Source organism: Apis florea, unplaced genomic scaffold (assembly GCF_048593485.1).
Source record: "Apis florea isolate Af1SG1 unplaced genomic scaffold, ASM4859348v1 contig_3496_pilon, whole genome shotgun sequence".
Lineage (NCBI taxonomy): Eukaryota > Metazoa > Arthropoda > Insecta > Hymenoptera > Apidae > Apis > Apis florea.
In genome coordinates this window covers 5,703,240-5,726,884 of record NW_028256773.1, presented here as the reverse complement: position 1 = coordinate 5,726,884, position 23,645 = coordinate 5,703,240, and the positions used below count along the sequence as shown (strand labels likewise).

The 23,645-nt window shown below is 39.0% G+C and overlaps 1 protein-coding gene and 1 long non-coding RNA gene across 3 annotated transcripts in view; one reads left to right on the top strand and one right to left on the bottom strand.

Moving 5' to 3' along the window:
* Positions 1 to 1,991: 1,991 nt before the first annotated feature.
* LOC100870812 (furin-like protease 2) lies at positions 1,992 to 22,172 on the bottom strand. Of its 2 annotated transcripts, XM_012494223.3 has the most exons (15): positions 21,083 to 22,172; positions 16,519 to 16,719; positions 12,798 to 13,092; positions 11,529 to 11,701; positions 10,556 to 11,221; positions 9,103 to 9,319; positions 8,652 to 8,731; positions 8,269 to 8,543; positions 7,014 to 7,201; positions 6,611 to 6,859; positions 5,441 to 5,909; positions 5,010 to 5,209; positions 3,918 to 4,199; positions 3,553 to 3,773; positions 1,992 to 3,196 (listed from the first exon to the last, which is right to left on the bottom strand). In XM_012494223.3, the coding sequence occupies exons 2-15, from the start codon at positions 16,666 to 16,668 to the stop codon at positions 3,086 to 3,088; spliced, it is 3,576 nt and encodes a 1,191-aa protein (XP_012349677.2). In that variant the 5' UTR covers positions 16,669 to 16,719; positions 21,083 to 22,172; the 3' UTR covers positions 1,992 to 3,085. The 2 variants fall into 2 exon arrangements, with proteins under 2 accessions (XP_012349677.2, XP_012349670.2); XM_012494216.3 differs by having other exon boundaries at positions 8,269 to 8,731.
* Positions 12,834 to 23,645, top strand: part of LOC147656824 (uncharacterized) — a 31,878-nt gene continuing 21,066 nt past the window's right edge. Inside the window, exon 1 of the long non-coding RNA XR_015293700.1 lies at positions 12,834 to 13,122. This is a non-coding gene — a long non-coding RNA (uncharacterized LOC147656824). The remainder of the gene's footprint in view (positions 13,123 to 23,645) is intronic.

Genomic DNA, 23,645 nt, shown 5'->3' with positions numbered 1-23,645 from the left:
TAGTCGACTTTTATGGAGAAATCAAGTGGACATTTAACCGAAGAAAAATAGAGCAGTATCAATGCTTTGGGATAAGTGCAAAGAAAAAAAAAAAAAAAAAAAACAAGTGAATACTTATCCTAAGATTAGTAATATTTGATAGCAATGAGAACAGAATCTGGATTTAAATTTTTTGGATTATGCGATAGAAAATCATAATGAAAAATCTTTTCCTAATATTGTTTAATTTATAGTAAAATTTGTTACCACTATCTATCAAAATCCATTAAAAACTTGTTAAAGAAAAATTTATACATGGGAATGTATTGTTCCTGTTCCTTAAAGTATTTTCCATTCGAGTAGAAAAGTAATCAGCCGTGGCGTATACGCTTCTTGTATAATTTTTTCACTATTATTCACTATTTCAAAGTAGAACGATTGATGAAAACTTGCACAAGCTTGCAAAAAGTTTGATTATTGGCTATATAAAAGTATAAAACTTAATATCATTAAGTTTTTCTTATTTGACAAATAATAGTTGGTGGGTTCCTTATTAAAATTTATAGAGGTACAGTGGAAACAGACAGTGGAAATGATGATATAAAGATCCATTTAAATATTTACCATCTAAACATGATGTTTCATAACTGTGATGATGCAATTGATGATGATTAATAAAAGATACAAATGTATTGCAAATAAATTTTGTGTGTCGATCAATCAATTGAACTTGTTGAAATAAAACTTGTATTCGAGCCAGTGTGTACTCTCAAATACAGAAATAATAATAGGAATCCTTGTTTAATGGTATTTTACTGGAGGGGGGGGAGGGCACGAACTCAGAAATATATTTTAAACGCCTGAGTGTGTGTGTGTGTGTGTGTATGTGTATGTATATATATAGATATATATATATATATGTATATGTATATGTATATATGTATATATTTATAATCGCGTTCATCATAAAAGTACAATAATAGCTTTATATCAAATCACGAGGAGAAGTTCAATATTCACACGGTAGGCGCGGACAAGTAGCTCTTAAAAGGTACCGATTTACCGAGGACTCTTTTTTCGTATGTTCTTTGCATTTTCCTCTCTCCCTCTCTCTCTCTCTCTCTCTCTCTTTCACACACACACACGCATACACTACGCACGCATACCTTTATATTTTTCTTTTTCTTATTCAAAAAAAGCTTCTCGCGTTATACATCAACGTTATGGTCTCTCCCTCTCTCTCTCTCTCTCCCTCTCTCTATAATAACAAATAAAACGAACGAAGCTGGAGCAACGCGGAAAATGTATAGCAGAATACTCTCTCTCTCTCTCTCTCTATATATATATATATATAAACAAATAAAATACATAGACAATGCAGCAATAACAACAGTTACAAAAAAAAAAAAAAAACGCAAATTAGTTGTCTCGTTCACGATATGGAATGACTGATACACATGATGATGGATCGTGGATAAATCTGGGGAAAAGGTTCGCACTCCACTCGTGTTGAAGCCGTGTTCGTTCGCATGCGAACCCCTTCCTCTTTTTTACAACGTAATATAAATCTCCTTCTTATCCTTCTAATTCTTCTTTCTCTCGAGTTTTCTTCGTCAAACGTTTGTTCTTCAAACTTCGTCTCCTTTTTCTTTTCGCCTTCCCCTCTTTTGATCAACCGCCTATCCTTCGAATTTGCCACACAATTATTGCCAATAATAATAATAATAAAATCATCACACTGTTCGGGAAGAAAGTTTATCGGTTAATCTTCGTCGGTTCCTTATGTGTATTGTAATTCAAACCAATATGATTTCATTTTCTACTTTCTACTCGTTCGTTCAAAAAGTGAATCGAGAGATACACACACACACACACACACACACATATATATATATAAAAAAAAAAGAAAAAAAAGAAATAGACGAACAAGGTAAAAACGTGTAGGGGTGTGAGTTTCGTAAAAAAAAAAAAAAAAAAAAAAGAAAAAAGAAAAAAAGAAAAAGAAATATTAATTAAATAATGAAAAAAATATATTATATCGTATCAACGGATCGTTTCGCACACAATATTACATCGCCAATATTACATCGATCTTCGATCTACTCGTTAAGTACGATACTTGCTCGATTTTTCAATTTTTCACAAGCTTTTTTCCCCTTCTCGGCTGCGTGCACCGGTCGGGTATAGGAGGCACTAAAAAAGGGCAGAGGAAACGGTGCTTCCAAGGGCGTTGTAAATTAGGCACTTCATAACGTCCGCCGCCCTTTTCGTGTCGCCCTCTGGTTTCACGGAACGATAGATCGGTTTCAAAAGTTTTCTCTCTCTCTCTCTCTCTCTCTCACACACTCTCACATTTGGCGCATTTTTCGCACCTCGGCAATTAATTATCGAGCGACACGCGCCTGACCGTTAAAAAAGAACGCGCAATCTCGTTCGATCGGCCCATTCACACATTCATTGGAAAACGCACATTCAATTGTTCGAATTTTTTTTTTTTTTTTTTTTTTTTTTCTTTTTTACAACGGACAACAGTCACACTTTCTTCGTAACAGTGCGCCAAAAAAAAAAGAAAAAAAAAAGAAAAAAAAACGAAACACGTCTTTTACTATCACGTTTCGAACGAATTTCTCCTTCTTCCTTTTTTCTTTTTTTTTTTTTTTTTTTTTTTCAACTTCATTGAGAATTTTTCCCATCACTCGTCCCTTCTTCCATCCAATTCCCCTTCGATGCACCACTTTCGGTTCTCGTTTTGCGATTTTCCCTCTCTCTCCCTTTCTCTTCTTCTTCTTCTTCTTCTTTTTTTTTATTTTGGTTTCGTATTTTGTTTTTTTTTTCTTTTTTCCTTTTGTGTGTTTTTTTTTTTTTTTTTTCCTCGTTACTTGCTCGTTACTGCTTGTTTCATCGTCCCGGACCACTTTGAACGGACTTGAAGCACGGCTACAGCTCGTACACCCGATCTCGATCGTCACATCACGCGTTTCTATAAGAATAAGAACCGAACGAAACACGCGATCGGGTCTGTCTGCGGTTTCGAGACCGTGTCCCGTGGTCGTCGAACACATCGATGGTTAGGTCCGGTGGTATAAGCTAAAACTTTGCCAAGTGTCTAGGTCATCAGCTCTGGCGTGTCGTCCGCGTAAACATCGTCCGGAGGTTCCACCCTCACGGACAACTGCGTGTAACCCTTGTTTTTCCTTTCCCTTCTTCCCGATATCGCCTGAAAATTCACCAAAAACCCCCGATCAATCCCAAAACTATCGAAAAACTTTTCTCCTCTTCGATCTCGTCGCGCTCCGCACGAATTTTTTTCAGTTGAAACGATCTCGAAACGCACAAATCGAAAGAAAATTTGTCGAGTAATTTAATTTGGTATTTGAAAACAATATTCTTCGAACCGAAGTCGGAAATGTTCGATCTAATAAAAAAAATCTATATCTTTATAAGATTGTAGTGGAATCTGTTCGCGAAGCGACGTTTTAAAAGGATCAGAGGTGATCAAGTTGGAGCGCAAGGAGAGTTAACGTACGTACTTTGACAGAGAACAAGTTTTGTCAAAGTTGAGAAGGAGGTTACCTGAAGTACGATGAATATAGTGGCGAACAAGGCAACAGATATGAGGCAGATGGCGACGGCGATGGTCGTGGTCGCCGTAATCGCCAGGGAGACCGAGTCGTTCCTATCGGTCGTTGCCCCTTCGAAGCTCGTGTACACTTCGGAGATGGCGGTGTCGGCCGAGGCGAACTCGGTCCCCGGCACCCTCCTCTTGCCTGCCGGCGAGCTGTTCCTGCACCCACCTGTTCGACAATTCACATCAACATCAATTTATCTCAATTCGATTCGATTTTTCGCAAAGTGGTTGCAACGATTGTTTTTTGAAATGTCAGACAAAAAAAAATAAAATATAAATCTTGAGAAGGTTTTTCAGCAATCAATCTCACCGGTTTCCGGGTCGCAGAGGCAACACTCCTCGGCCTGGCCACCCTTCTCGTTACCCGTGCAACAAGGCACGCACTGGTTGTTCAATTTGTCCAGGTGCAGGGGGGGCGAGCAAGCGGCGCAACTGAATTTCCCGGAACCGGTGCACCTTCGACAATCCGGGTGGCAATTCTTGCACAACCGCGTCAGAGAATCGTAGTACTGCGCACCGAGGCATTCCTTGCACAAACCGTCCTCGAGCATCGAGTGGGGTGGGCAAGACGTGCATTCCTTCGGCCCCTCGCCTGGGAAATAAATTAACACCGTGACGCGTGTCTCAAATGATAGATGAAATTTAGTTTTATATATCTCTTTCTTCTCCTTATAAATTTGAAAGGCGAGTGATAGTGAAAGATGTAGGAATAAATATATATATCTGTCTCTCTTCCTTTGCATTTTCGAATAGATATATATATATATAGATTGAAATTTGAAAGACGAGTGATAGTGAAAGATGTAGGAATAAATATTTAGTTATATATATTTTCTCTTTAGCATTTTCGAATAGATTGAAATTTGAAAGACGAGTGATAGTAAAGGATAGGAATAAATATATTTATATATATCTGTCTCTCTTCTTTTGCATTTTCGAATAGATATACACGTAGATTGAAATTTGAAAGGCGAGTGAAAGATATATATCTGTCTCTTCTCCTTAGCATTTTTGAATAGATATATAGACTGCATATATTGAAGCATTCGAATACTTTTCTAACCTATAAACGATGCGTGTTTATAATATATATATAATATATAATATAAGTACTACAACTATTGCAAAAATCGATGAATCGTTTTCAAATTTTGCCGACATTCCTCTCATTATCTTAAACAAGTTTAACATACACATTTCGTTCATCGAAGATTGTAAAGATGTAAGCGTTCGAATGATGCTTTCGTTACCCACTGTAGATCAAAGTTTGGAAGATGAGTAGTGAAAGATGTATGAATAAATGGGTGGAATCTGGACAGGGATTCTCCGGGGATAACTACTCGACTACTCGTTCAATATTTACTCGATCGGTCTCTCATATCCGTCCTCTCATTCCGCATACCTTTGCACGTGCGACAGTAATGGTGACACTTCTGGCAGCCGAAGTTGGACTTGAAGAATCCTTCGGGACACTCCGGGTGACATTCGCCCGCCGCCAATTGCCAACCACCGGGACAAGTCACGCATTGATCCCTTCTGGGCCCGGAACACGTTTTGCACGCCAGATAACATTTCGCGCACTGACCTCGATCGCTGTAATACCTGCGGTCGGAACGAGTCAAAAAATTCTTCGTTACCGATGATGCTTGCCTTAATTTCAACAGAAACTTAAAACTCGAATTCTCTCGTCGAAGTTTCAAAAACAAACTCACAAATTTCATTTTTATTTAAAATTCTTATTTATCTTAATTTAACAATGAAAATTTAAAATTCAAATTCTCCATCGATTCATTTCCAGATCGAAGAGCTTTGCAAAAATGTATATGAACTCACCCCTGCGCGCAAGAGGACCTGCACTCTCCGCTCTGCAATTGCAATCCGTCTTGGCACGCGGTGCAGTTGAGTCGAGAGACGCAGGTTTTGCAGGTGTGCAAACAAGGGACGCAGACGGGTCCGGAAGGTTGGGCCATCGAGTAATAACCGTCGTCGCACTGGTACACGCACCGTTTCGCTTGGAGGAGTAAAGGTTTTTGACAGGAGATGCAATTGTTCTCTCCGGGGCCGGCGCACGTTTTGCAGGACGCGTGGCACTGTTTGCAGTGGCCGTTCTCGTAGAACTCGGTCGTTTTGCAACGATCGCGGTGTTCGGGGGCGCAGAGGCCTTCCTCGTTCAAACTCCACCCGTCGTCGCAGCTCCTGCACGTCGACATGTCGCAGGTGGCGCATCCTGGTGGGCAGGGCACGCATTCACGCCGCTTCTTGTCCGCGCCGTATCCGATCGGACAAGACGCTCGACAGGCGCCTGAAATTTGTTGGACCGATTCGTTGAATCGAAGCTTGGATTTAGCTCGGATCGAAGTCTCGACTTTTCCGGATTAACCTCGTGCATAAAGCTTAAAAACTTGAGGCTCGAGATCCTTAAGAGGGTTTCTTAAGATCGAAGTAAGTAAATTAATAATTAAGCTTTGTACAACGGTGTTCAAAGATTTGAATTTTATACAGCGCTACACCATCGAATGCTCGAATCTTAATAATTTGGAATGAATATGTCGATGTGTCTTGTCACATCGTTTTAACGTTAGAACTAACCAATTATTAAGATAAATTGACTGAACTCATATATTATTGAATACGTAAAATATCCAATGTAAGACTCGTTGAAATAATTGGTCCTATAAATGAAATTTTCCAATTTCAATAATATATTTATGCTTTGCATTTAATCTAATAAACGTATAATCGAATTTGTCGCGGAGAATTAATTTTAAATTCATGAAATGAAAAGATCGATTCTTCGTCTCTCGATGAATATTCTATTCGACATGGAGTAACCAATGAAACACGGGAATCGACTTAAAAATCGTGAATTCGTACGAAACACGGAATATCCCTATGGTACGAGATACCGGAAAAATAGGTTTCTAGGTTATCGGTCGGCGCTTCGGTGTCATTTTTAAGGATTAACGTCTACGTGTGTATATATATATATACACATACACGTACCGTTGAGAGAAAACAATCCGGGTCGACAGGAGATGCATTGGTTCTCGGCGGTTCCGTTGCAAGTCTCGCACGTGGAATGACAAGGCGCGCAATTGTAATCTTGTGTCTCGTATGTGTACAGGGGACAGGCCGCGTAACACTTGTTTTCATACATGACCAGGTGATGCTCGCAACTGGTGCATTTGTCCGGTCTGTCTTGGCAACTTGCGCAGTTCGCCTCGCATGGTACGCACGTACTGTTCTCCGTGTCTGCAAATCATCGTTCGTTCGAATATAATAAAATGGGAATATTCTCTTTAATTTTTTTCTTTCAAAAAGAAAAAAAAAGAGTTTCGAAACTTATTCCTCCAATTAAATTGCTTCATTTCCTTTTAATCCGTTTTATTTTATGAAATACACTCACTTTCGTAATATCCTTCCGGGCATTGCTGCAGGCACACCGCGAGATCGGTAACCCTTAGATGAGCAGGTGCGCAGGAGAGACAAGAGTCCTGGCCAGCACCGGCACAGATCTCACAGGATTCGTGACAAGGCCAACAGACTCCACCCTGATTTGGGAAGCTTCTCGGCGGACATTGACTCACGCAAGTGCTGTAATTGCAATATCTCGAAACTAACGTTCCCTCGGATATCTTTCAAATTAAATTCAAATCAAAATATATTTTAACGATTAGTTGCATCGTGAGTAACAAAATGTAAATTTTCATTTTATTTCTTATTAGAAAGAGTTAATAATAGGCTTATTAGATTTTTCTTCAGATCTAAATAAATTTAATTATGTAAAAAATATTTACACTGACTTTGAAGGTGAATTGTAATTATTCATGCGCAGTGATATCGTTACAGAATACAGCTGTACAACATCAACGTGCAACCGCACGTTGTATTTATGATCGAGAAAGGAGGTCAGGCGATTCGTTAAATCCAAGTTGAAACGTTTAAATCATTATCGCAATTCTTTGTGAATTTTCTCAGAAAATTATTCATTTATTGCCGTGTCAACGAGAGAAAAATTAAAAATCTTCAAGATACGTTTTTTTTTTTTTTTGTCTCTGAATGAAATTTTAAAAGTCGAGTAAAATTTTAATACTTTGTTACTTCTTCTAGATCTTTGCAATTAACAAAAAATTCACACATTTTTACCACTATCCTTTTTTCTTTATGAAACTATAAAAGATGTTTTCACTTCTAATTGGAACTGCGCCTTCCTTTGTCCAAAGTTTTTCACCGGGACAAATTTAAAAAAGATACGTGCAAAGCGTGGCCGGACAAATGTCAAGCGTTGTGGTTTAAAAAAAAAAAAAAAAATTCTTCTTCTTCTTGCACAACAACGTAATATCATACATTGCATAGAATGTGCCACGTACGAAATGGAAAATACCTTCTATGCGAATATGACAAAATATGATATAAGAAACAACTTTTAAATCAACGAATTCGAATCGCGTATCTAAACGAATTACTCGACAAATTAACATTTAACCCTTTGCTAACATATATCTACATTCTCAATGTTACAATGTTTTCTTTTACTTTCTGTTTAAATGTGTATAAAATAAAATAAACAATACGTTATTTAATACATTGCCAGAAAAAAAATGTTTTCATTTCTCAAAGAAGCAACAGACAGATAAGAAAACAATTCGACTATTTCTTACTTGTCCAACCGATAGTTCTTGCAGGCGATGCACTGGGTAGGCCCTTTCCCGTAGCAACCCTGAGGGTCGCATTGGGGGTCACAGTCGTGAAGTATCTTTCTCGTTGTGTCGAGCGAGTCGTCGCCGACTTGGGAGGAGGACGAGGGCGAGTCGAAGGAGGGGGACGTGTCGCCGGGCAGCCGGTTGGTGAGGATCGGTGCCGAGGAGCCGTCCAGCGTGGCCACCGACGCCTGCACGTTGGACGCGGCCCCTACGTACGGGTATCCTTGGTAACCCTGAAAGGTAGACGAAGGAAAGAAGTCGACGTCGCCGCGATGACCCAACGCCAGCTGATCATCGTCAACAGGGTATGGATAATGCACGGAGGCGTACGAAGAATGTACCGGGTTAAATTGACGGGTTCTAATCCTGATCGGGTTGGTCGCTGTCCCGTAGAAGATCAACTGCCACTTCTTTAGGATCCCTGTAACAGCGAACGGTGATGCTTTTTCTTTTTCTTTTTCTAGGGGAATCTAGGGGAAACGTAGTAGGGTTCCAGATGTGTCCCCCTCTGTCTGGATGTGAAAATTTGGCAAGAACAGGTGAGAACAACGGTAAGTGATCTCGAGTTTCCTTTCAGCAAAGAGTTATTTATAATTATTAGCACGAAATCTCTAGCAAATAGTTATATATACATTTAACTTTTAATTGGCGCCGTCAACGATACTTGATTCCTGGAAAAATAAGGGAGGGTAAATTAAATAAATTGGAAGAATTCTTTCCGTCTTATTCCCAAACAATTCCCTGTTAAATTAAATTGTCGTATTAATCTTGAAGAATGCTAGGGCTACTTGCCTGGGGAGTTAACGTGACGATTTCCTGCGTTATTGACCTGCAACGTCCATCGGCCATCCGCTTTCTCGCCCCAGAAGTGGACGCTGAGGAAGGGCCAGTCGTCGAAACTCGAGCTGAGAACGTCTCGTGGCCTCTCGAACAACAAGGTCGACGTGGTACCCATCGGGGAGGTGAGCAATAGCCTTAAATTTCCACGTGGGAAGAACCTTAAGGATACCTTTATTGGACAATGATTATTTCATTTCATTGAAAACTGAATTGTAAATCTCTTAATCTCTAATTAATTGTTAATCTTCGTTTCAGCTCGATTTCTTTAAAAAAGACTGAATGCGTTCAACATTTCGAGTGAGCAGAATATTTCAAAAGACGAGCTGTTAAAATGTATATACGTAAAAATTCTTCCTTTACGTGATGCATTACGTGTCAGATGTATCGAGTAAACAATTTAAACGAAGAAAAAAAAAAGGAAAGGGAAGTGCAAAACGATCGTTGTGTATGCAAAATCTGAGGAAAGAATATACGGACGGGGAAAGCGGAGTAACGCTTGAAATAAAATTTATTTTCACTTTATATATATATAGTGTATGCGAAATATGTATATTCTAGCTTATGATTCATAAAACGGTTTTAAAAAAGAATTTACATTTTAATGATACCGTGAATTTCATTCCAACCGAATTTGCAAATGTACGTTTGTAATACGCGAATTTAAAGGATTGTACCATTAAAAATATATTTAACCGAGGCTGAAAGGTAATACTGCACAGAGAATAATGTATGGGGGAAGGAAGGAACTTCCATTTTCGATCGAATCGCGTGCTTATAAATATTGCTTTCAAAATTATTTTCCCTCCCTCCTTCCCCCTCCTTCCCCGTGTGCGAAATTGTTGCCGCTGTTAAAATTGGTGTGCACCAACGAGAAAAAGTCGTAGATTTTAAAAAATACACGAATCGAAATGGTTTTTCACTCGGACGAATTACACACCGTAATGGAAAAATACGTGAATTACGAGAGGAGGAGAAATTTTTTTTATATTTTTTTCCCCCAAAACGTTTATCATTTATCATTAAAAGTAGCGAGATACGTGAAAAGAATCGATGCTTAAAATTTAAAAAAAATCATCACGAATATAACCAATTTGTTTAATTTTGTTTACATCGATGATACCATTTTCAGAATTGTTCGAGTTATTCCAAGTTATTCAAAACCAAGGAGCAACTTTGCCAACTCTCCATTCTTTGGAATACGAGAAGAGGAAGACTAGAAATCTATCGTTGGAGGATCGATAGCAAGCGGTAACAAGCGAGCCTCAAGAGTTATAAACCCGTCCACTCTTAAAGGTACATTTCGAGAAAAATGTTGTGTTTGCTCCCCACTACGATCTTATTACCATGCTCTCAATCCTTCTCACTGACAATACAGCGATACACCATGATTGGATTCGCCTCTCACCTTGCACTGCACATGCTCGAGGAAGCGGACCTCGTTCACGGATCCGGCGCAACCGCTGACGTCCATGTACACGCTGAGCGTGTAACCGTAGGTCGGGTCGATGCGCCTCTCCTCGTTGATCTCATCGGACTTGCAGATGTGTTGGGGGGGCACGTTGGTCCACTGCTCGGCCAGGTTCACCATGGCGCCGGCGTCCATCAGGCCGTAACCGAATTTGTGGGAGACCTTCCGCTTCACCCCGTTCAAGATCCAGCCCGACTCCTTCTCGAGGGGGGTCGACCTCGAGGTGAGCACCACCAGGTACTGCATGTCCCTCCAGGTGAGGCTCGGGTTTGCCTCGAGGGCCAGGGCCGCGATACCGGCGGCGAGGGGCGCCGAGGCCGAGGTGCCCGTGTGCTCCACCGTGCAGATATGGTCAGGCCTGAGCTTCGCGTCCATGTCCACGGTGGCCACGCTTTTGTCGTTGCCAGGCGTCCCGGACGAGTACGTGGAGGCGAGGGTCGAGCTGCACTCCTCCAGGTACCACGGCTTGTAGCCGCCTTGGGTGGCGCTCGATATGGAAAGGGTGAAGATGCTGTTCGTGTAACCGTCGCAGTTGCAAGAGTCCGTGTGGCGGCCACCGTTGCCCGACGCCCACACGAAGATGGAACCCTTGCCTTTGCGCCCCTGTCCGTCGAATAATTAATTAATCGTGACACTGTTTCAGGAGTATTGGGTTACGAGAGATACCCTTGTCTTTGACAGCCGTGTGTTGGAACATCCATTTTTGTGACTCGCTCTTTTGGATTGGAAATTCTTAAGGTTGCGTATTGTATTGGTATATTGGCGAACGATTGATTTTCAACGAGTTATAATGATACATGCGTTATGTATTTATTGTATTGTAGGGCAGATGTGATGATGTGTTGGAACGAGGTGAGTTATTATATGCTAAATAAATTATAACAATAAGTTTGAAGGAAACGCAACTTACGCTAGTTACACCGTAGATAAACGCCCTCCTGGCAAGAGGCCCAGGACCGTCGACCGTCTTGCCATCGTCCTCCGGGCCCCAAGAAGCGCTGTATATGTCGATGTGGTCAGGATTCAATCCCAACGCCCTGGCTTCGACGGCGTCGTTAACCGGGCCATCGAGCATTCGAACGCCTGAAGATATTAAAATTACTTTTTAGTCTACGAAATTCTACGCTTTCGAGTCTTTGGAGCTAATTTCATAAAAGTGGAATCCTAACTGATGGTCAGAGAAAGATGTTGGTTTAATACGTATATCTAGTTCAATCTATGTTCACTGAAAAATAGTACTCCTCCACGTAACGTAAATTTACTTTTAATAATTCTCACTCCATTCATTTTTAATCTCGTAATACGTTACAAAACTCCATTCGGCCATGATTACACTTTTCTTATCCTTCATCTTTCTCTTACGTTACGTCGCTCCTTGTTCAACTTGGCCTTACACATTGAACTCGATGAGAGGGAAACGCGGCCACTTCGATGCTGTTATACGTTATTTCGAGCGCGTTAAATCGAGCACGGGCTGTTGACACGCATTTTAATGGAAACGAGCCGATAATATTATCGAAACTCGATATTCCAGCGAAAACGACTTATAAACTGGCGGCTCGATACGCGGAATGAGTGACACTCGGGTAATTGTCATTGGGAAACGGGAGGAAATTGAACGTAGAATGCACGAAACGGTGGTAAGAATGTTCGCAACAGGCGATGAGATTGTTTAGACGCGATTAAGCGCCTGTGAATGAAATTACAGGGAATGAAAGTTACTCGATATCGGGGAAAAAGAGGTTTTATATTAAAATTTTGTTACGTTTGATTGCGTTTCTTTTTTTTTTTTTTTTTTGTTAATGTAGAGAGTCGTAAATGAACACTTGAGAAATTGAAATCAGAAATCTTTCTCGATATATAGGGATCATTGATGATAACTGTTTTAATTACTTTTTTTATATGATGTTTTGTGTTTGATTATAGAACGATTATTATTCATCATGTATTTAAAAATTATTTTTCAAAAATACTAAAAGATTAATTGAAAAGTACAAGAACATATTTTCTCTTTTTAATAATGACTACTTTCTATCAAGAATAATACACTTATAGAAAGGTAATAAGTAACAATAGTTTTTCTACGTCAATAACTTAAAAAAAAAATACAAATTTTTGTTATTACAACAAATGAGCAATATATTCCAAACAATTATAAAAACAATTCAAACTCTTTTACCTCCTATACTGGCATTGTACGCGACTCCAACGCCGCAATACTGGTTGAAAGCGACGGCAGCGACCTCACCGGCGCAGCGAGTTCCGTGCTTGTTGTCGCCATTATCCCTTGGCATCGGGTCATTGTCATTGTCGTTGATGTCTGTGCTGGCTTGGTGATCGTAATTCAACGCCAAATCCGGATGATTCGTCTGTATTCCGTCGTCGAGGATCGAGACGACGACACTTTTACCGGTGTAACCTTTCTGCCACGCCGGGCCAAGATTCATGTCGTAGCCATCTTTGGCTCCACCATTCTGCAATCACGTTGTTCCTTGATTTTAACGGTGAGTTTTCATAACCCTTCGTATTCGTATTTCACCCAATGTGAAGAAAATTACGTTAGAAACAAAATTTTCATACGATTTCGAAAAAAAAATGAAACATTTTGAAATTTTTTCTTAAAAGCAATATTCGATTCAACGATCGACACCGATCCAATCAAGATACATCTCGCGAATAAAACTCTCGAGAATTATTTTGCGCGAATAATTGCCACTTTCGATATGTGATGAGAAATAAAAACCAATTCTCCAGTGTTTTATTCTCGAATGTATTTCTAATGTGTTTAGAATAAAAAAATAAGAAACCTAGAAAATTAGTCGCGAGCAAAATGAATTTCGACTCGAAATTTGAAACGAAAGTCGAACGACGAGAGATACGCGTGTTCCACCTTGCGGCGAAACAAATGAATTGCAATTCGGTAATAACGCATTTTGTCAGAGATGAAATATCACGTTTGCAATACTTGAAATTAATTAACTCGACTAATGGCCGTGCATAAATATCACGCGCCCAGTTCTTTCGTGTATCGAAACGCCAGTAATAACGGTAAATCATGTTCCGTATACGTCAGGTAGGAATAGAATTTATAGTTACGCGCACGTCGGAACTTTTCCATATATAATTCTAATAAAATTTTTCTCCGTGTGACGAATGGCTGTCGAAACGGGGTAGGACAGGAGACGAGACACTTCATCAATAACGCATCTAGTTCGTCCTAAATTATTATACTATATATATATATATATATATATATATATGTATATATACACATGTATATATATATATATTTGATGAAAAATTGTTATCGATAAATGCTATCAAAGAAAGCACTCGATGCTACATTAGAGTAACATAGAGTTTTATATAGACGAGCGCATATCGGAAATTTAAAAGTCATCTTCCTCCTTTTTTTTCCTCCTTTTTTAATACTTCCAAAAGATTCTTTCAAAATTTGTAATCTGCTCGTTGATTAAGATCAATCTATATATCGAAAAGGAAGAAAGTTAAAATTTAATAGACCGATATAATCTATTATTTCGAATTAATTTATAACTGATTTTATTAATTTTTTGTAATAAGAATATTATTTATTCCCTGACAAGAAAAAACTGTAAATTTGTAAGGAATCAATAGACAGAGAGAGAGAGAGAGAGAGAAGAGAAAAAAGACTGACAACCAAAGTCGAATCCAAGGTTTACTAGTTCGACGGTTAAACCCAGACACGGTTTGTTTGTATTTTCCGCAAATCGTTCAATCGAATCACGCTTATTTCACGGTCGAAAAATCGCGAATCTTATCGAGCGTGGAAGAAGAACCTTATCGTTCGTGAGAAATCCACCGAATTGGGGATAACGAATTCTCGTCCAATCCAAATATGTTTTCCAAATACGCAACTCTCTGCCTCCTCCAGTTCGTTATAAGCGACTGAAATTTTTAATTCATCTATTTCGTCGCGTTATGCCGGAGGAGGAGGAAAGTAATTTGCCCCCCTCTGTAAACAGAAACTGCGAGATTGCCCGGCGCGTGTAATAAACGGTGAAAATTTTCGTGCAGCACACTATCTCGATAAATAAAATCGCGCGGTTGTACATAACTGAAAATTAAACGAAGAATGAATTTTTTTTTTTCTTTCTCCGTTCCGCTTCTTCTCTTTTTTTTTTTTTTTTTTTTTTTTTTTCGTATAACGAAATGTAAATGTTTTAACTAGGAATCGCGTCGATTCGGGGTGAACACGAGAAAATGGAAAATTCGATACGGATTGTTCCGCGAAAAAGAAAAAAAAAAAAAGGGAATTTGAACTGTTAACTAGTTAAACATAGAGATAATTGAATGAGGCGAGGCAGAACAAGAAAAATGGAAGCGTTTTTCAGGTATAGAATATTCAACGAGAAATTTATGGAAACTGTGAACCGCGAATTAACTGGGCGGAAAATAAAAGATTATAAATTATAAGAAACTTTAAGAGAAGAAATTTATTCCTTTTTTTCTCAATAATATACTTAATAACAATTTCCATTTCGATCGAAAATGTATTTCAAATAACGACTCGTGGGTACGGTCCAAGAAACGAACGATATTTTTCAAAGTTTTTTTCCCCGAAAAAAGGTTCGATCGAGGATTCGATCGATATCATCGTTACTTGCGAGATGTTGCGAAATATTCAAATCACAAATGGTCTCGGTCTCGCGATCTTATAATTAGTTTTCGAGGTATTTCAAATCCAAAGCAACGCCATTACGCCGATATTCCCTTGGTGTGCTCCCTCGATCCGTTGTCGATACCGAGGGGAGAAATTTGAGCGCGGGCAAAGGGCCTGCTTTCTCATGCGATGCTGTTCATAATTCTCCTCACGTCGCCCGAAACGATCGTTTTCGGTATAGTTAGCGGCGATTGCTGGCCCCCGTCGTTTCTGAAATTAACGACAGGAATTCGATAACACACCGATCGTCGCGATCACCAACACCTTTTACGCCTTGTTCCATTTCCTTTTGTTTCTTTTTTCGAAAAATCTCGCTTCGATAATTTTTTTCGACGTTTCGAGAAAAGTGTTTGAATTAAAGTTAAAAGAGGAGAAAAGAAGTTCGTTGCGATTTGAAGGAAAGTTTTTAAAAGAAATTATTCGATCGTTCGATACATCGATTGTTAATCGAATCGATCGATGGAATGTGTATATATATATATATATTCATTTTGGAAATAACCATCATCTTTTTTTTTTTTTTAATTGTTCATTCTAGAAACGAAATTCTGACAAATTGTTTCATCAATAAAATTCCAACGATATCGAACATTCTTTTTGTCGCGGGCAATACTCGAGTTTCATTGTTCATCGTCATACATCGTTCCCGATTTTGGATAAAAATTTAGTTTTTGCTATAAAATAAATGTCCATTTCATTTTTCCAAATATATCCAATTTTGTTTTTGTATTTTTTTTTTTTTTTCCTTTATTAGAATATTTTTCCAATAGAAATTTCAACGATCAATTAAATTAAAAAATATCCGAAAAAATCATTAAATAAACGAAACACAATTATTATACATAATATATACAATAATATATACATTACTCTCCTTTCGAATACTGTGCACGATCACGAAATGAATTTTTACCAACGTTAAAACTAGTTGCAAAGAAATTGTTGCAAAAATTACAGAAAATAAATGCCCCTATTTTCCTCCTTTATTTCATTGTTGTTACGACATCGTCGAGAGAGTGGAATCGATGAAAAATTCAATGAAAACGGATTGGATAGACGGGGGATGAGGTTGAACTGTGGATCTGGAACTTTGGAATCCTGTCGTGTCAAGCACGCATCCCAGAAGTGACAGAGTCTCGTCACGTAGAGTTCGTTTCGGTCGAGGTTCCAGGGAAGTAAAATCGAAGGGCCCACTTACCAGGTACCACTGTTCCTTAAAGAGAGGATCCGTGAACAGGTTTTGAAGAGGCACACCTCTGTTCCTTTGCCGATGGTACGTGGTCTGCCTAGGACGTGGGCCGAACTCGTCGAAAAACGTCGGATAATCGAACGAGAACGACGAGGGCATAAAATCCCTCTTTTTGCGTTTCTTCTCGTGCTGCTGTTGGAACCATCGTACCTGGAAAAACAGTGCACCAGACATTTTTATTCGGGGAATAATCTTAAAGTGGAAGGAGTTTGAACACGTACGAAATTCTTCTCGTAAACTCGTATAAACGACGTATTTATCGAAATATATGAAATATTTTTATTTTATAATAGAAAATCGTGTTAAATTAAAAATTAACCGGTTGTCCTTCAACAACGAGTGAGACTCGTGGTTGAAGAAATTTCAGCCAAAAACAATATGCCTAACTCGTGGCACTTCGGACCAAACGTAAACAACACGAGCCTGATTCCTGGTACTTCGTTCGAACACACAACTAAACAGCTAAATGGCTCGACCGACCTTGTTTGTTTTGTGTGGAATAAGTTATATCTTGAATATCTATATCTCGTCGAAAGAATTGTGTTTTTCGTATATCAAATAATTTTCATTGGATAAATTGGATAAAATCTTAAAGTAGTAACGAGTATTTATGAAGATTTTATCGAATTTTTATACAAGATACGAGATTTTATAAAAAAAATGTGTTAAATAATTTTTTTCGAATAAATTATATCTAATCCTAAATATCTATATCTCGTCAAAAGAAAAATTGCGTTTTTCTTGGATAAATTTTTTCGAGTTTTCAAAAATTTTTTGATCAATTTGATACGATTTCGTAAATTGAAATATCTTTTCAACAAATGATTTTCTACTTTTTCGATAAAATTATTGATAAAAAAAGATCGATGAAAAATTGTCCAACGCTGGAAGGATGGATTTTTCCTTCCCTCCGTTAAAGTATACGCATTATTTCCAAGAGGAGACAAACCTTCGGAGAAATCGAGGAAGCGAATAAGAAACGCGTTCGTGCATACACAGGAATCCTTGGGGTAACGTTAACGTTAAACGAGATTGATTTATCGCGACGCTCGCGAATTGAAATTTATTTCGCTCCGCGTGAAATTTGTTTAACAAGGCGAGCTTTGTTTGCGCCGTTTCAGATCGTCGATTCGACGCGATTTATAAACACGCGTTAACAACGAACGTTGGTCGCGATCGATAATATTCGCCGACATCGAGTAATTTATTCGTACAAACGGATCCCGATCGAATCTCGCCACCTAACTAACCAAAAATTGCGAGCGGCGATCAACAAGTTGGCGACAAATATTTATTCAATTCGAAAATTATAATCTGGCCGGCACGAACGTTGCGGATAACGTTGAGGAGGAGGAGAATAAGCGAGGCGAGGCGAGTCCAACCGCCACTTTTTGGAAGTTGGCCAAAATTCAGGGGCCCGTGAATCCCCTCCCGTGGGTTTATTTAACGTGGGGCTCGGCCGATATGAGTGAAACGATGACCGAGGCGTCGCGCGTTTCACGCTCCGTCGGGCCGAAGCTCGACCGCGAAAACGGTACGTCGATGGTCCCGTTTACAAGGCGCCATACGGCTCAACCGATATATATATATATGTATGTATATTCGGTGAAATTTTTTTCGCTCTGCGCCAGCTGCGTATTTTTTCGCGTATTATTTCGATTTTCCACTTGCTCGCGACACCGTGAACCGTGAACACGCAAAATTCTTAATAGGGGAAGAGATGTGACTGATTGTTTTTCTTTTTTTTTTGAAGGGAGAAATGAAATGATATTGAAAAAATTTTATTCGGGAAGAGGATTTTAGATGTGCATCTGTTACGTTGAAATTAGCGCGGATGTTCGATCACCGCAGAATTACATCTCGTATGCACTTTAAGAATCCAATTTAAAACGCAGTCGGTGACGTGGGCGGGGTGACGAGGGGTGAAAAGCTTGGCAACGCGTGACAAAAGTTATTACACGTTACATGGACCGTGTAACGACGTTAAACGATCTGCTGTTTGATGGCAAACTTGATTAGACTGCGCGTAATAACCTTTCCGTGTAATCTGATTGTATTCAACTCCTGTTCACAGCAAGCGTTTACGCGAGCTCGCGTTAACGGTGTGTATACTTATTCGTGGATCAGCTGAAAAGCTGACATTTTTGATGTCGGATCCTCGACGTATATGCACTGGAACGGAGAGAGCTTTGACTTATCGCACTCGCTTTCCTCGATTTCCGTAAAATATTGACTTCGAAACGTGATTTTCTAATTATCGTCTTGAATCTTGAATCTGATTCAATCGTATTGAAATTAGACTTCCGGTCAATTAATGAAAGATAGTCAGAAACCTTGTCCCTTAAAGTGCTTTTCGATTTATTTCGAAACGATTTCCGGTTCACGAGATATCATCGTGCAAAGAAAAGACTAATTTTTAGTTATCTTAAACTCTATTGAATCCTATTGAAATTAGAAAAACTTTGAACCGCTGTAACTCCGAAGATAGCGACTTCCGGTCAATTAATGAAAGATAGTCAGAAGCGAGAAACCTTGTCCTTTAAAATGCTTTTTGATTTATTTCGAAACGATTTCCGGTTCCCGAGATATCATCGTGCAAAGAAAAGATTAATTTTTAGTTATTTTAAACTCTATTGAATCCTACTGAAATTAGAAAAACTTTGAACCGCTGTAATTCCGAAGATAGCGACTTCCGGTCGATTAATGAAAGACAGTCAGAAGCGCGAAACCTTGTCCTTTAAAATGCTTTTCGATTTATACCGATACGATTTCCGGTTACCGAGATATCGTCGTGTAAAGAAAAGGATAATTTTTGATCGTTTACCATTTTCGTCCTTGTCCCTCACTCGGATCTCTCGCTCGCGCGATCGATCTATCGCAAATTCTAGACGCGGTTCCTGAAAAGATGCAGTGCGCAAGAAAAAATATAGACGCGTCATAAGCAGTTAAAAGAAACTTTGAATTTGTTATATCTCGGCAACCAATTGAGATATCGGAATGAAACAAAAAGTGACTTCAATAACACGGTTTCTTCTAAATCTTGACTGAGTTTTAGTGACAATATTTTTATTTTCTTTTCGCGTTTTTTTAATATAAAAATTCAAAGTTTTATGAACGCAATGACTCGTTGTTGCGATTCTAAACATAGAAATATATAATTCAGTATGTTTTACACAATATGAAATATCTTTTTGTCCATCTTAACTGAACATTGAAACATTGAACTTTTCTCATTTCCACTTCGCACTGCTTTCCATTAACGACGTAATCTGTTTGGACATCAATTGAACGAAAGAACGATCTCGATTAATCACTTCTCCATTTCGCTCCTTCGGTTATTTTACTCGGGCTTAGACAATTGTTGCTTCGTCATAAATACAGGTTATGTGTCCTGTAAATGGCTCAACCTCCGTATTTGTTGAATAAACTTTTCACTGTCGTTTCATCTCGCGTCGAAGTGTTTCATCGGGGCGAGAAAAAGACAATGGCCGCGGTTGAAAAGATGGCGCAGCCACAATATTATCTTTGGAAACACCGATGATATTTTACTATGTTTTTGCTCGTAGAAAAAAGGAACGAGGAGGGAAGAGAGAAACAGTTTCTGAGACTGTCATCAGGATGACTTTTATTTTAACGCTCTGTCTTTTTATCTGTTTCCCCTCCCCTCCTTTTTTTCTCTATCTCCTTTGATAATATTATAAGATACTTACGATGCATTAAGTTATATAAGAAATGACGAGATGATTCAATATTAAATTAATAAAAAAAAAAAAAAAGAAGAAAAAATTAAAAATTTTTAATTCGAAACAAAATAGATTTTTATGGTTGAAATAATTTGACAAATTTCTTAAAATGCAATTAATTAACGCAAACTTCGAAATAATCGATTTTCAGCATATTGATATTTCGTTTCGAAGATTTTTTTTTTTTGTATCATTCTTCAGAAATATTAATTTCAGTTGAAAAAAAAAAAATCTCTCTACAAAATTTTTAATATGCAATAAAATCGTTTCACGAAGGAGAGAGGAGGCAATTTTTTTTATAGCGTTTTTGAATATGCTTTAAAAAAAACTTGTAAAACGTAATTTTCAAGGAAGTTGAATTAAAAAAAAAATCTATTTTTTTTAGCGAAAGTTTAACAAAGCAATTTGTCGATATCGAAACACTCGCGAGTCAACGAACAAAAAAAAATCGACCGAATTAAATAATTAAGTCGTTTAAAGTTCGCTTCCAACGCTTTTTAAAAATACCAGGCACGCTACTAAAAATTAATCAGTTTTATTCGAGAGATAAAAGAGATATTCGCCACAGGCGGCGAGATACAACGCCAAGATCATTACCATCTAATTTACCGTTGTCAGAAAATTAGAATGGAGGGGGAACAATGCACCCGGCGCGATGACAAACGAAGCGAAATTACGCGGCTTCTCTCTGTGTTTCGCACCTGCGCGCCGTTCAAGTTTGACGAGGCACGCCTTCGCACGCCGACACACCAAAGATGGGAATCACTTACCCTCGGCTCGTCCCTCAGCGTCTTGTGATGCGACTCGCTGCTCGAGAGGGATCTCTTGTGAAGTCGTTTGTCAGCGAACAGGAAGTATTCCTTCAGCGCTCCAATCTGCGAACAAGAGAAACCAAAGGGTGTTTGTCACTCCTCTAGGATAAACTACTTTGAACAATTTTTAATTTTTCCTCCCTCCTCGATTTCTTTCGATCGATACAAAGTCTCTCTCATCGAAATATTTAAAGATTTTTGGAAAGGATTAATTGGATCCAGATTCCAGATATATTGATAAAATTGATTGATTATATTCAAAAAAGAAAAAAAAAAGAAAAAGAAAAAGTTTAAGTGAAGTAAGATCTCGATACTTTTGCATTCGAGCATCCGCGTGATGTTTGATTAAAAATTATATATGCGTACAGCGGTTCATTAAGCCTGAACAGAGACGGGTTTCGAAACGATCGGGTGACGGGAGGCCAGACTGTGTGTTTGACGACATCTCGACAACGTAAGCAAGCCTCGTCACGTTACGGTTAAATTTGCACCCGCAGAGTTTGCTCGTATCTGCGGTTCGGTTTATATACCCGTGTGTGTATATATATGTGTGTGTGTGTGTATGTATGTATACGAGTTATGTGCACGCGTTATATCCTCGTCCAACGTTGCCAAACGACTTTTGCGAAACGAATCTTTTTCGAGAGGAAGGGAACGCATGATTTCCCTCGATCGATGCATCGTTCGAAGAGTTTATGGGATACTTTAGGAATCTTGCGGTTGGAGGATTCGAACGAACGCGTGTTTGCCAACGGTTGGAAAAGATCAGATTCCACGAGAATTATTAAAAATTATATAAAGCGTACACGAGGTTATTTAAATTGCTCTTCGATTTTTCTAAATTTTTAAACCTAACTAACACATTCCTCGTATATCATGTTATTTAAATCGCTGTTTCTTCTTTCTCTGTTACGAATATTAAAAAGGATTCTGAATCTTAACGATTTTTCTTAACTATTTTTAAAACTAACTATATTAAAGATCGGCACATACTTACACACCACTTATTTCCTTCGTTAACAAACCTACGATTGCCCCGCTCTCTCCCAAATTTCGAAAGATAAAAAAAAAAATCTCCTCCACCCCGTTCGACCCAGATTGAAATAATTTAGACGACAATAACGCTAAACGGTACCGCTCGAAAGTGGCCATACCGTTTCTTAATGGATCCTCCCTAATGGAACATTTAAAGGAGATCCCTTTTATTTGCGATTTCCGGAGGGAAGTATCGTCTATGAAGGAGGAAACGGTATACCTATAAACTTCGTTCCCTTTTCGACTCGGTTAGCCTCGATATTATTGACCGCCTCCTTGAGGAATAGTCGTGTTGTCGGTATATCCGGCCCTCTAGTGTCTATCTATCTTACCGACGGCGCTCTTAAAGTTCTCGAGCAACTTCTTTGAAGCGTGGCATACTCGCTCGAGCCCGGAAGTTGGAAAAGTCGTCGCCAGCTGTGATTCGACATGTGTGCAACGATATTCGATATTCGAATGGTAGAAAATAGAATGGAAATCGGAAAATAAGCAGTCGAATTAAGATTAGATATATATATATATACTTATATATAAGTGTCAGAAACAGATCTATTCCAGTCGAATGCGAGGACGGTTCCGGGAGAGCGAAACTGTCCCGATTGTCGGAAATCACGGAAACGACGATATGACACAGTATTGGCATCTATCTAAGAATCCTCTCGAGCCCACGTCCATTCCTTATCTCCTGAGCCGAGACCAGAGAGGGTTATCCAAAGTTTTCCATCCCGGATCCATTTTCCAGTTCATTATTTCTTCTCTCTCTCTCTCTCTCTCTCTCTAGCTGGCATCGATCGATCGATCGATGAAAAAGTGAAAAAAGAAAAGGAGCTGTTGTTGTTGGCTCGATTCCCCGTCGTGCACGGAAATCCATTTCACGAGTGAGAGAGAGAGAGAGAGAGAGAGAGAGAGAGCGGCTTTGAGAAACGCCGATATTGTTTTCTCGCCGGTTGATTTAAGACTGCTTCCTCGCTGCCAGGATTTCGTCGAATCCCCGAATCCTGTCTGCGGCTTCTCGACGCCAATCCCCCGTCAATCCCACGACCATCCCTCTCTCCTAATTCCCATTGGATATTCTCGAGACCCGTGAAACTTCAAAAACAGGATAATTGGAATCGATCTATAACCATACCTTGTTCCAAGATCGAGATTTTGAAAATTTTAGCCGTTGTAAAGGAATTAGATTTTCCAAAAAATACTCCTAGAAACGAATTTTTAAAACGTTGCTCGACAGATAAATCCAGCCTGAAAAGAGAGAGAGAGAGAGAGAGAGAGAGAGAGAGAGAGAGAGAGAGAACAAAATAAGATACGAACGAAAAGGAAGTAACGAGGGTGGTAAAATGGAAACGGGGTAAATGGAGCAAGTAGAGTGATTTATCGGTGTACCGCATGCACACGTGTACGTGGTAGTTCGAATATACACATATAGGCAGATAACGCTTAAGTTAGCCGGCTAAAGGGAAGCCATTAAATCAAACTGGACCAAGAA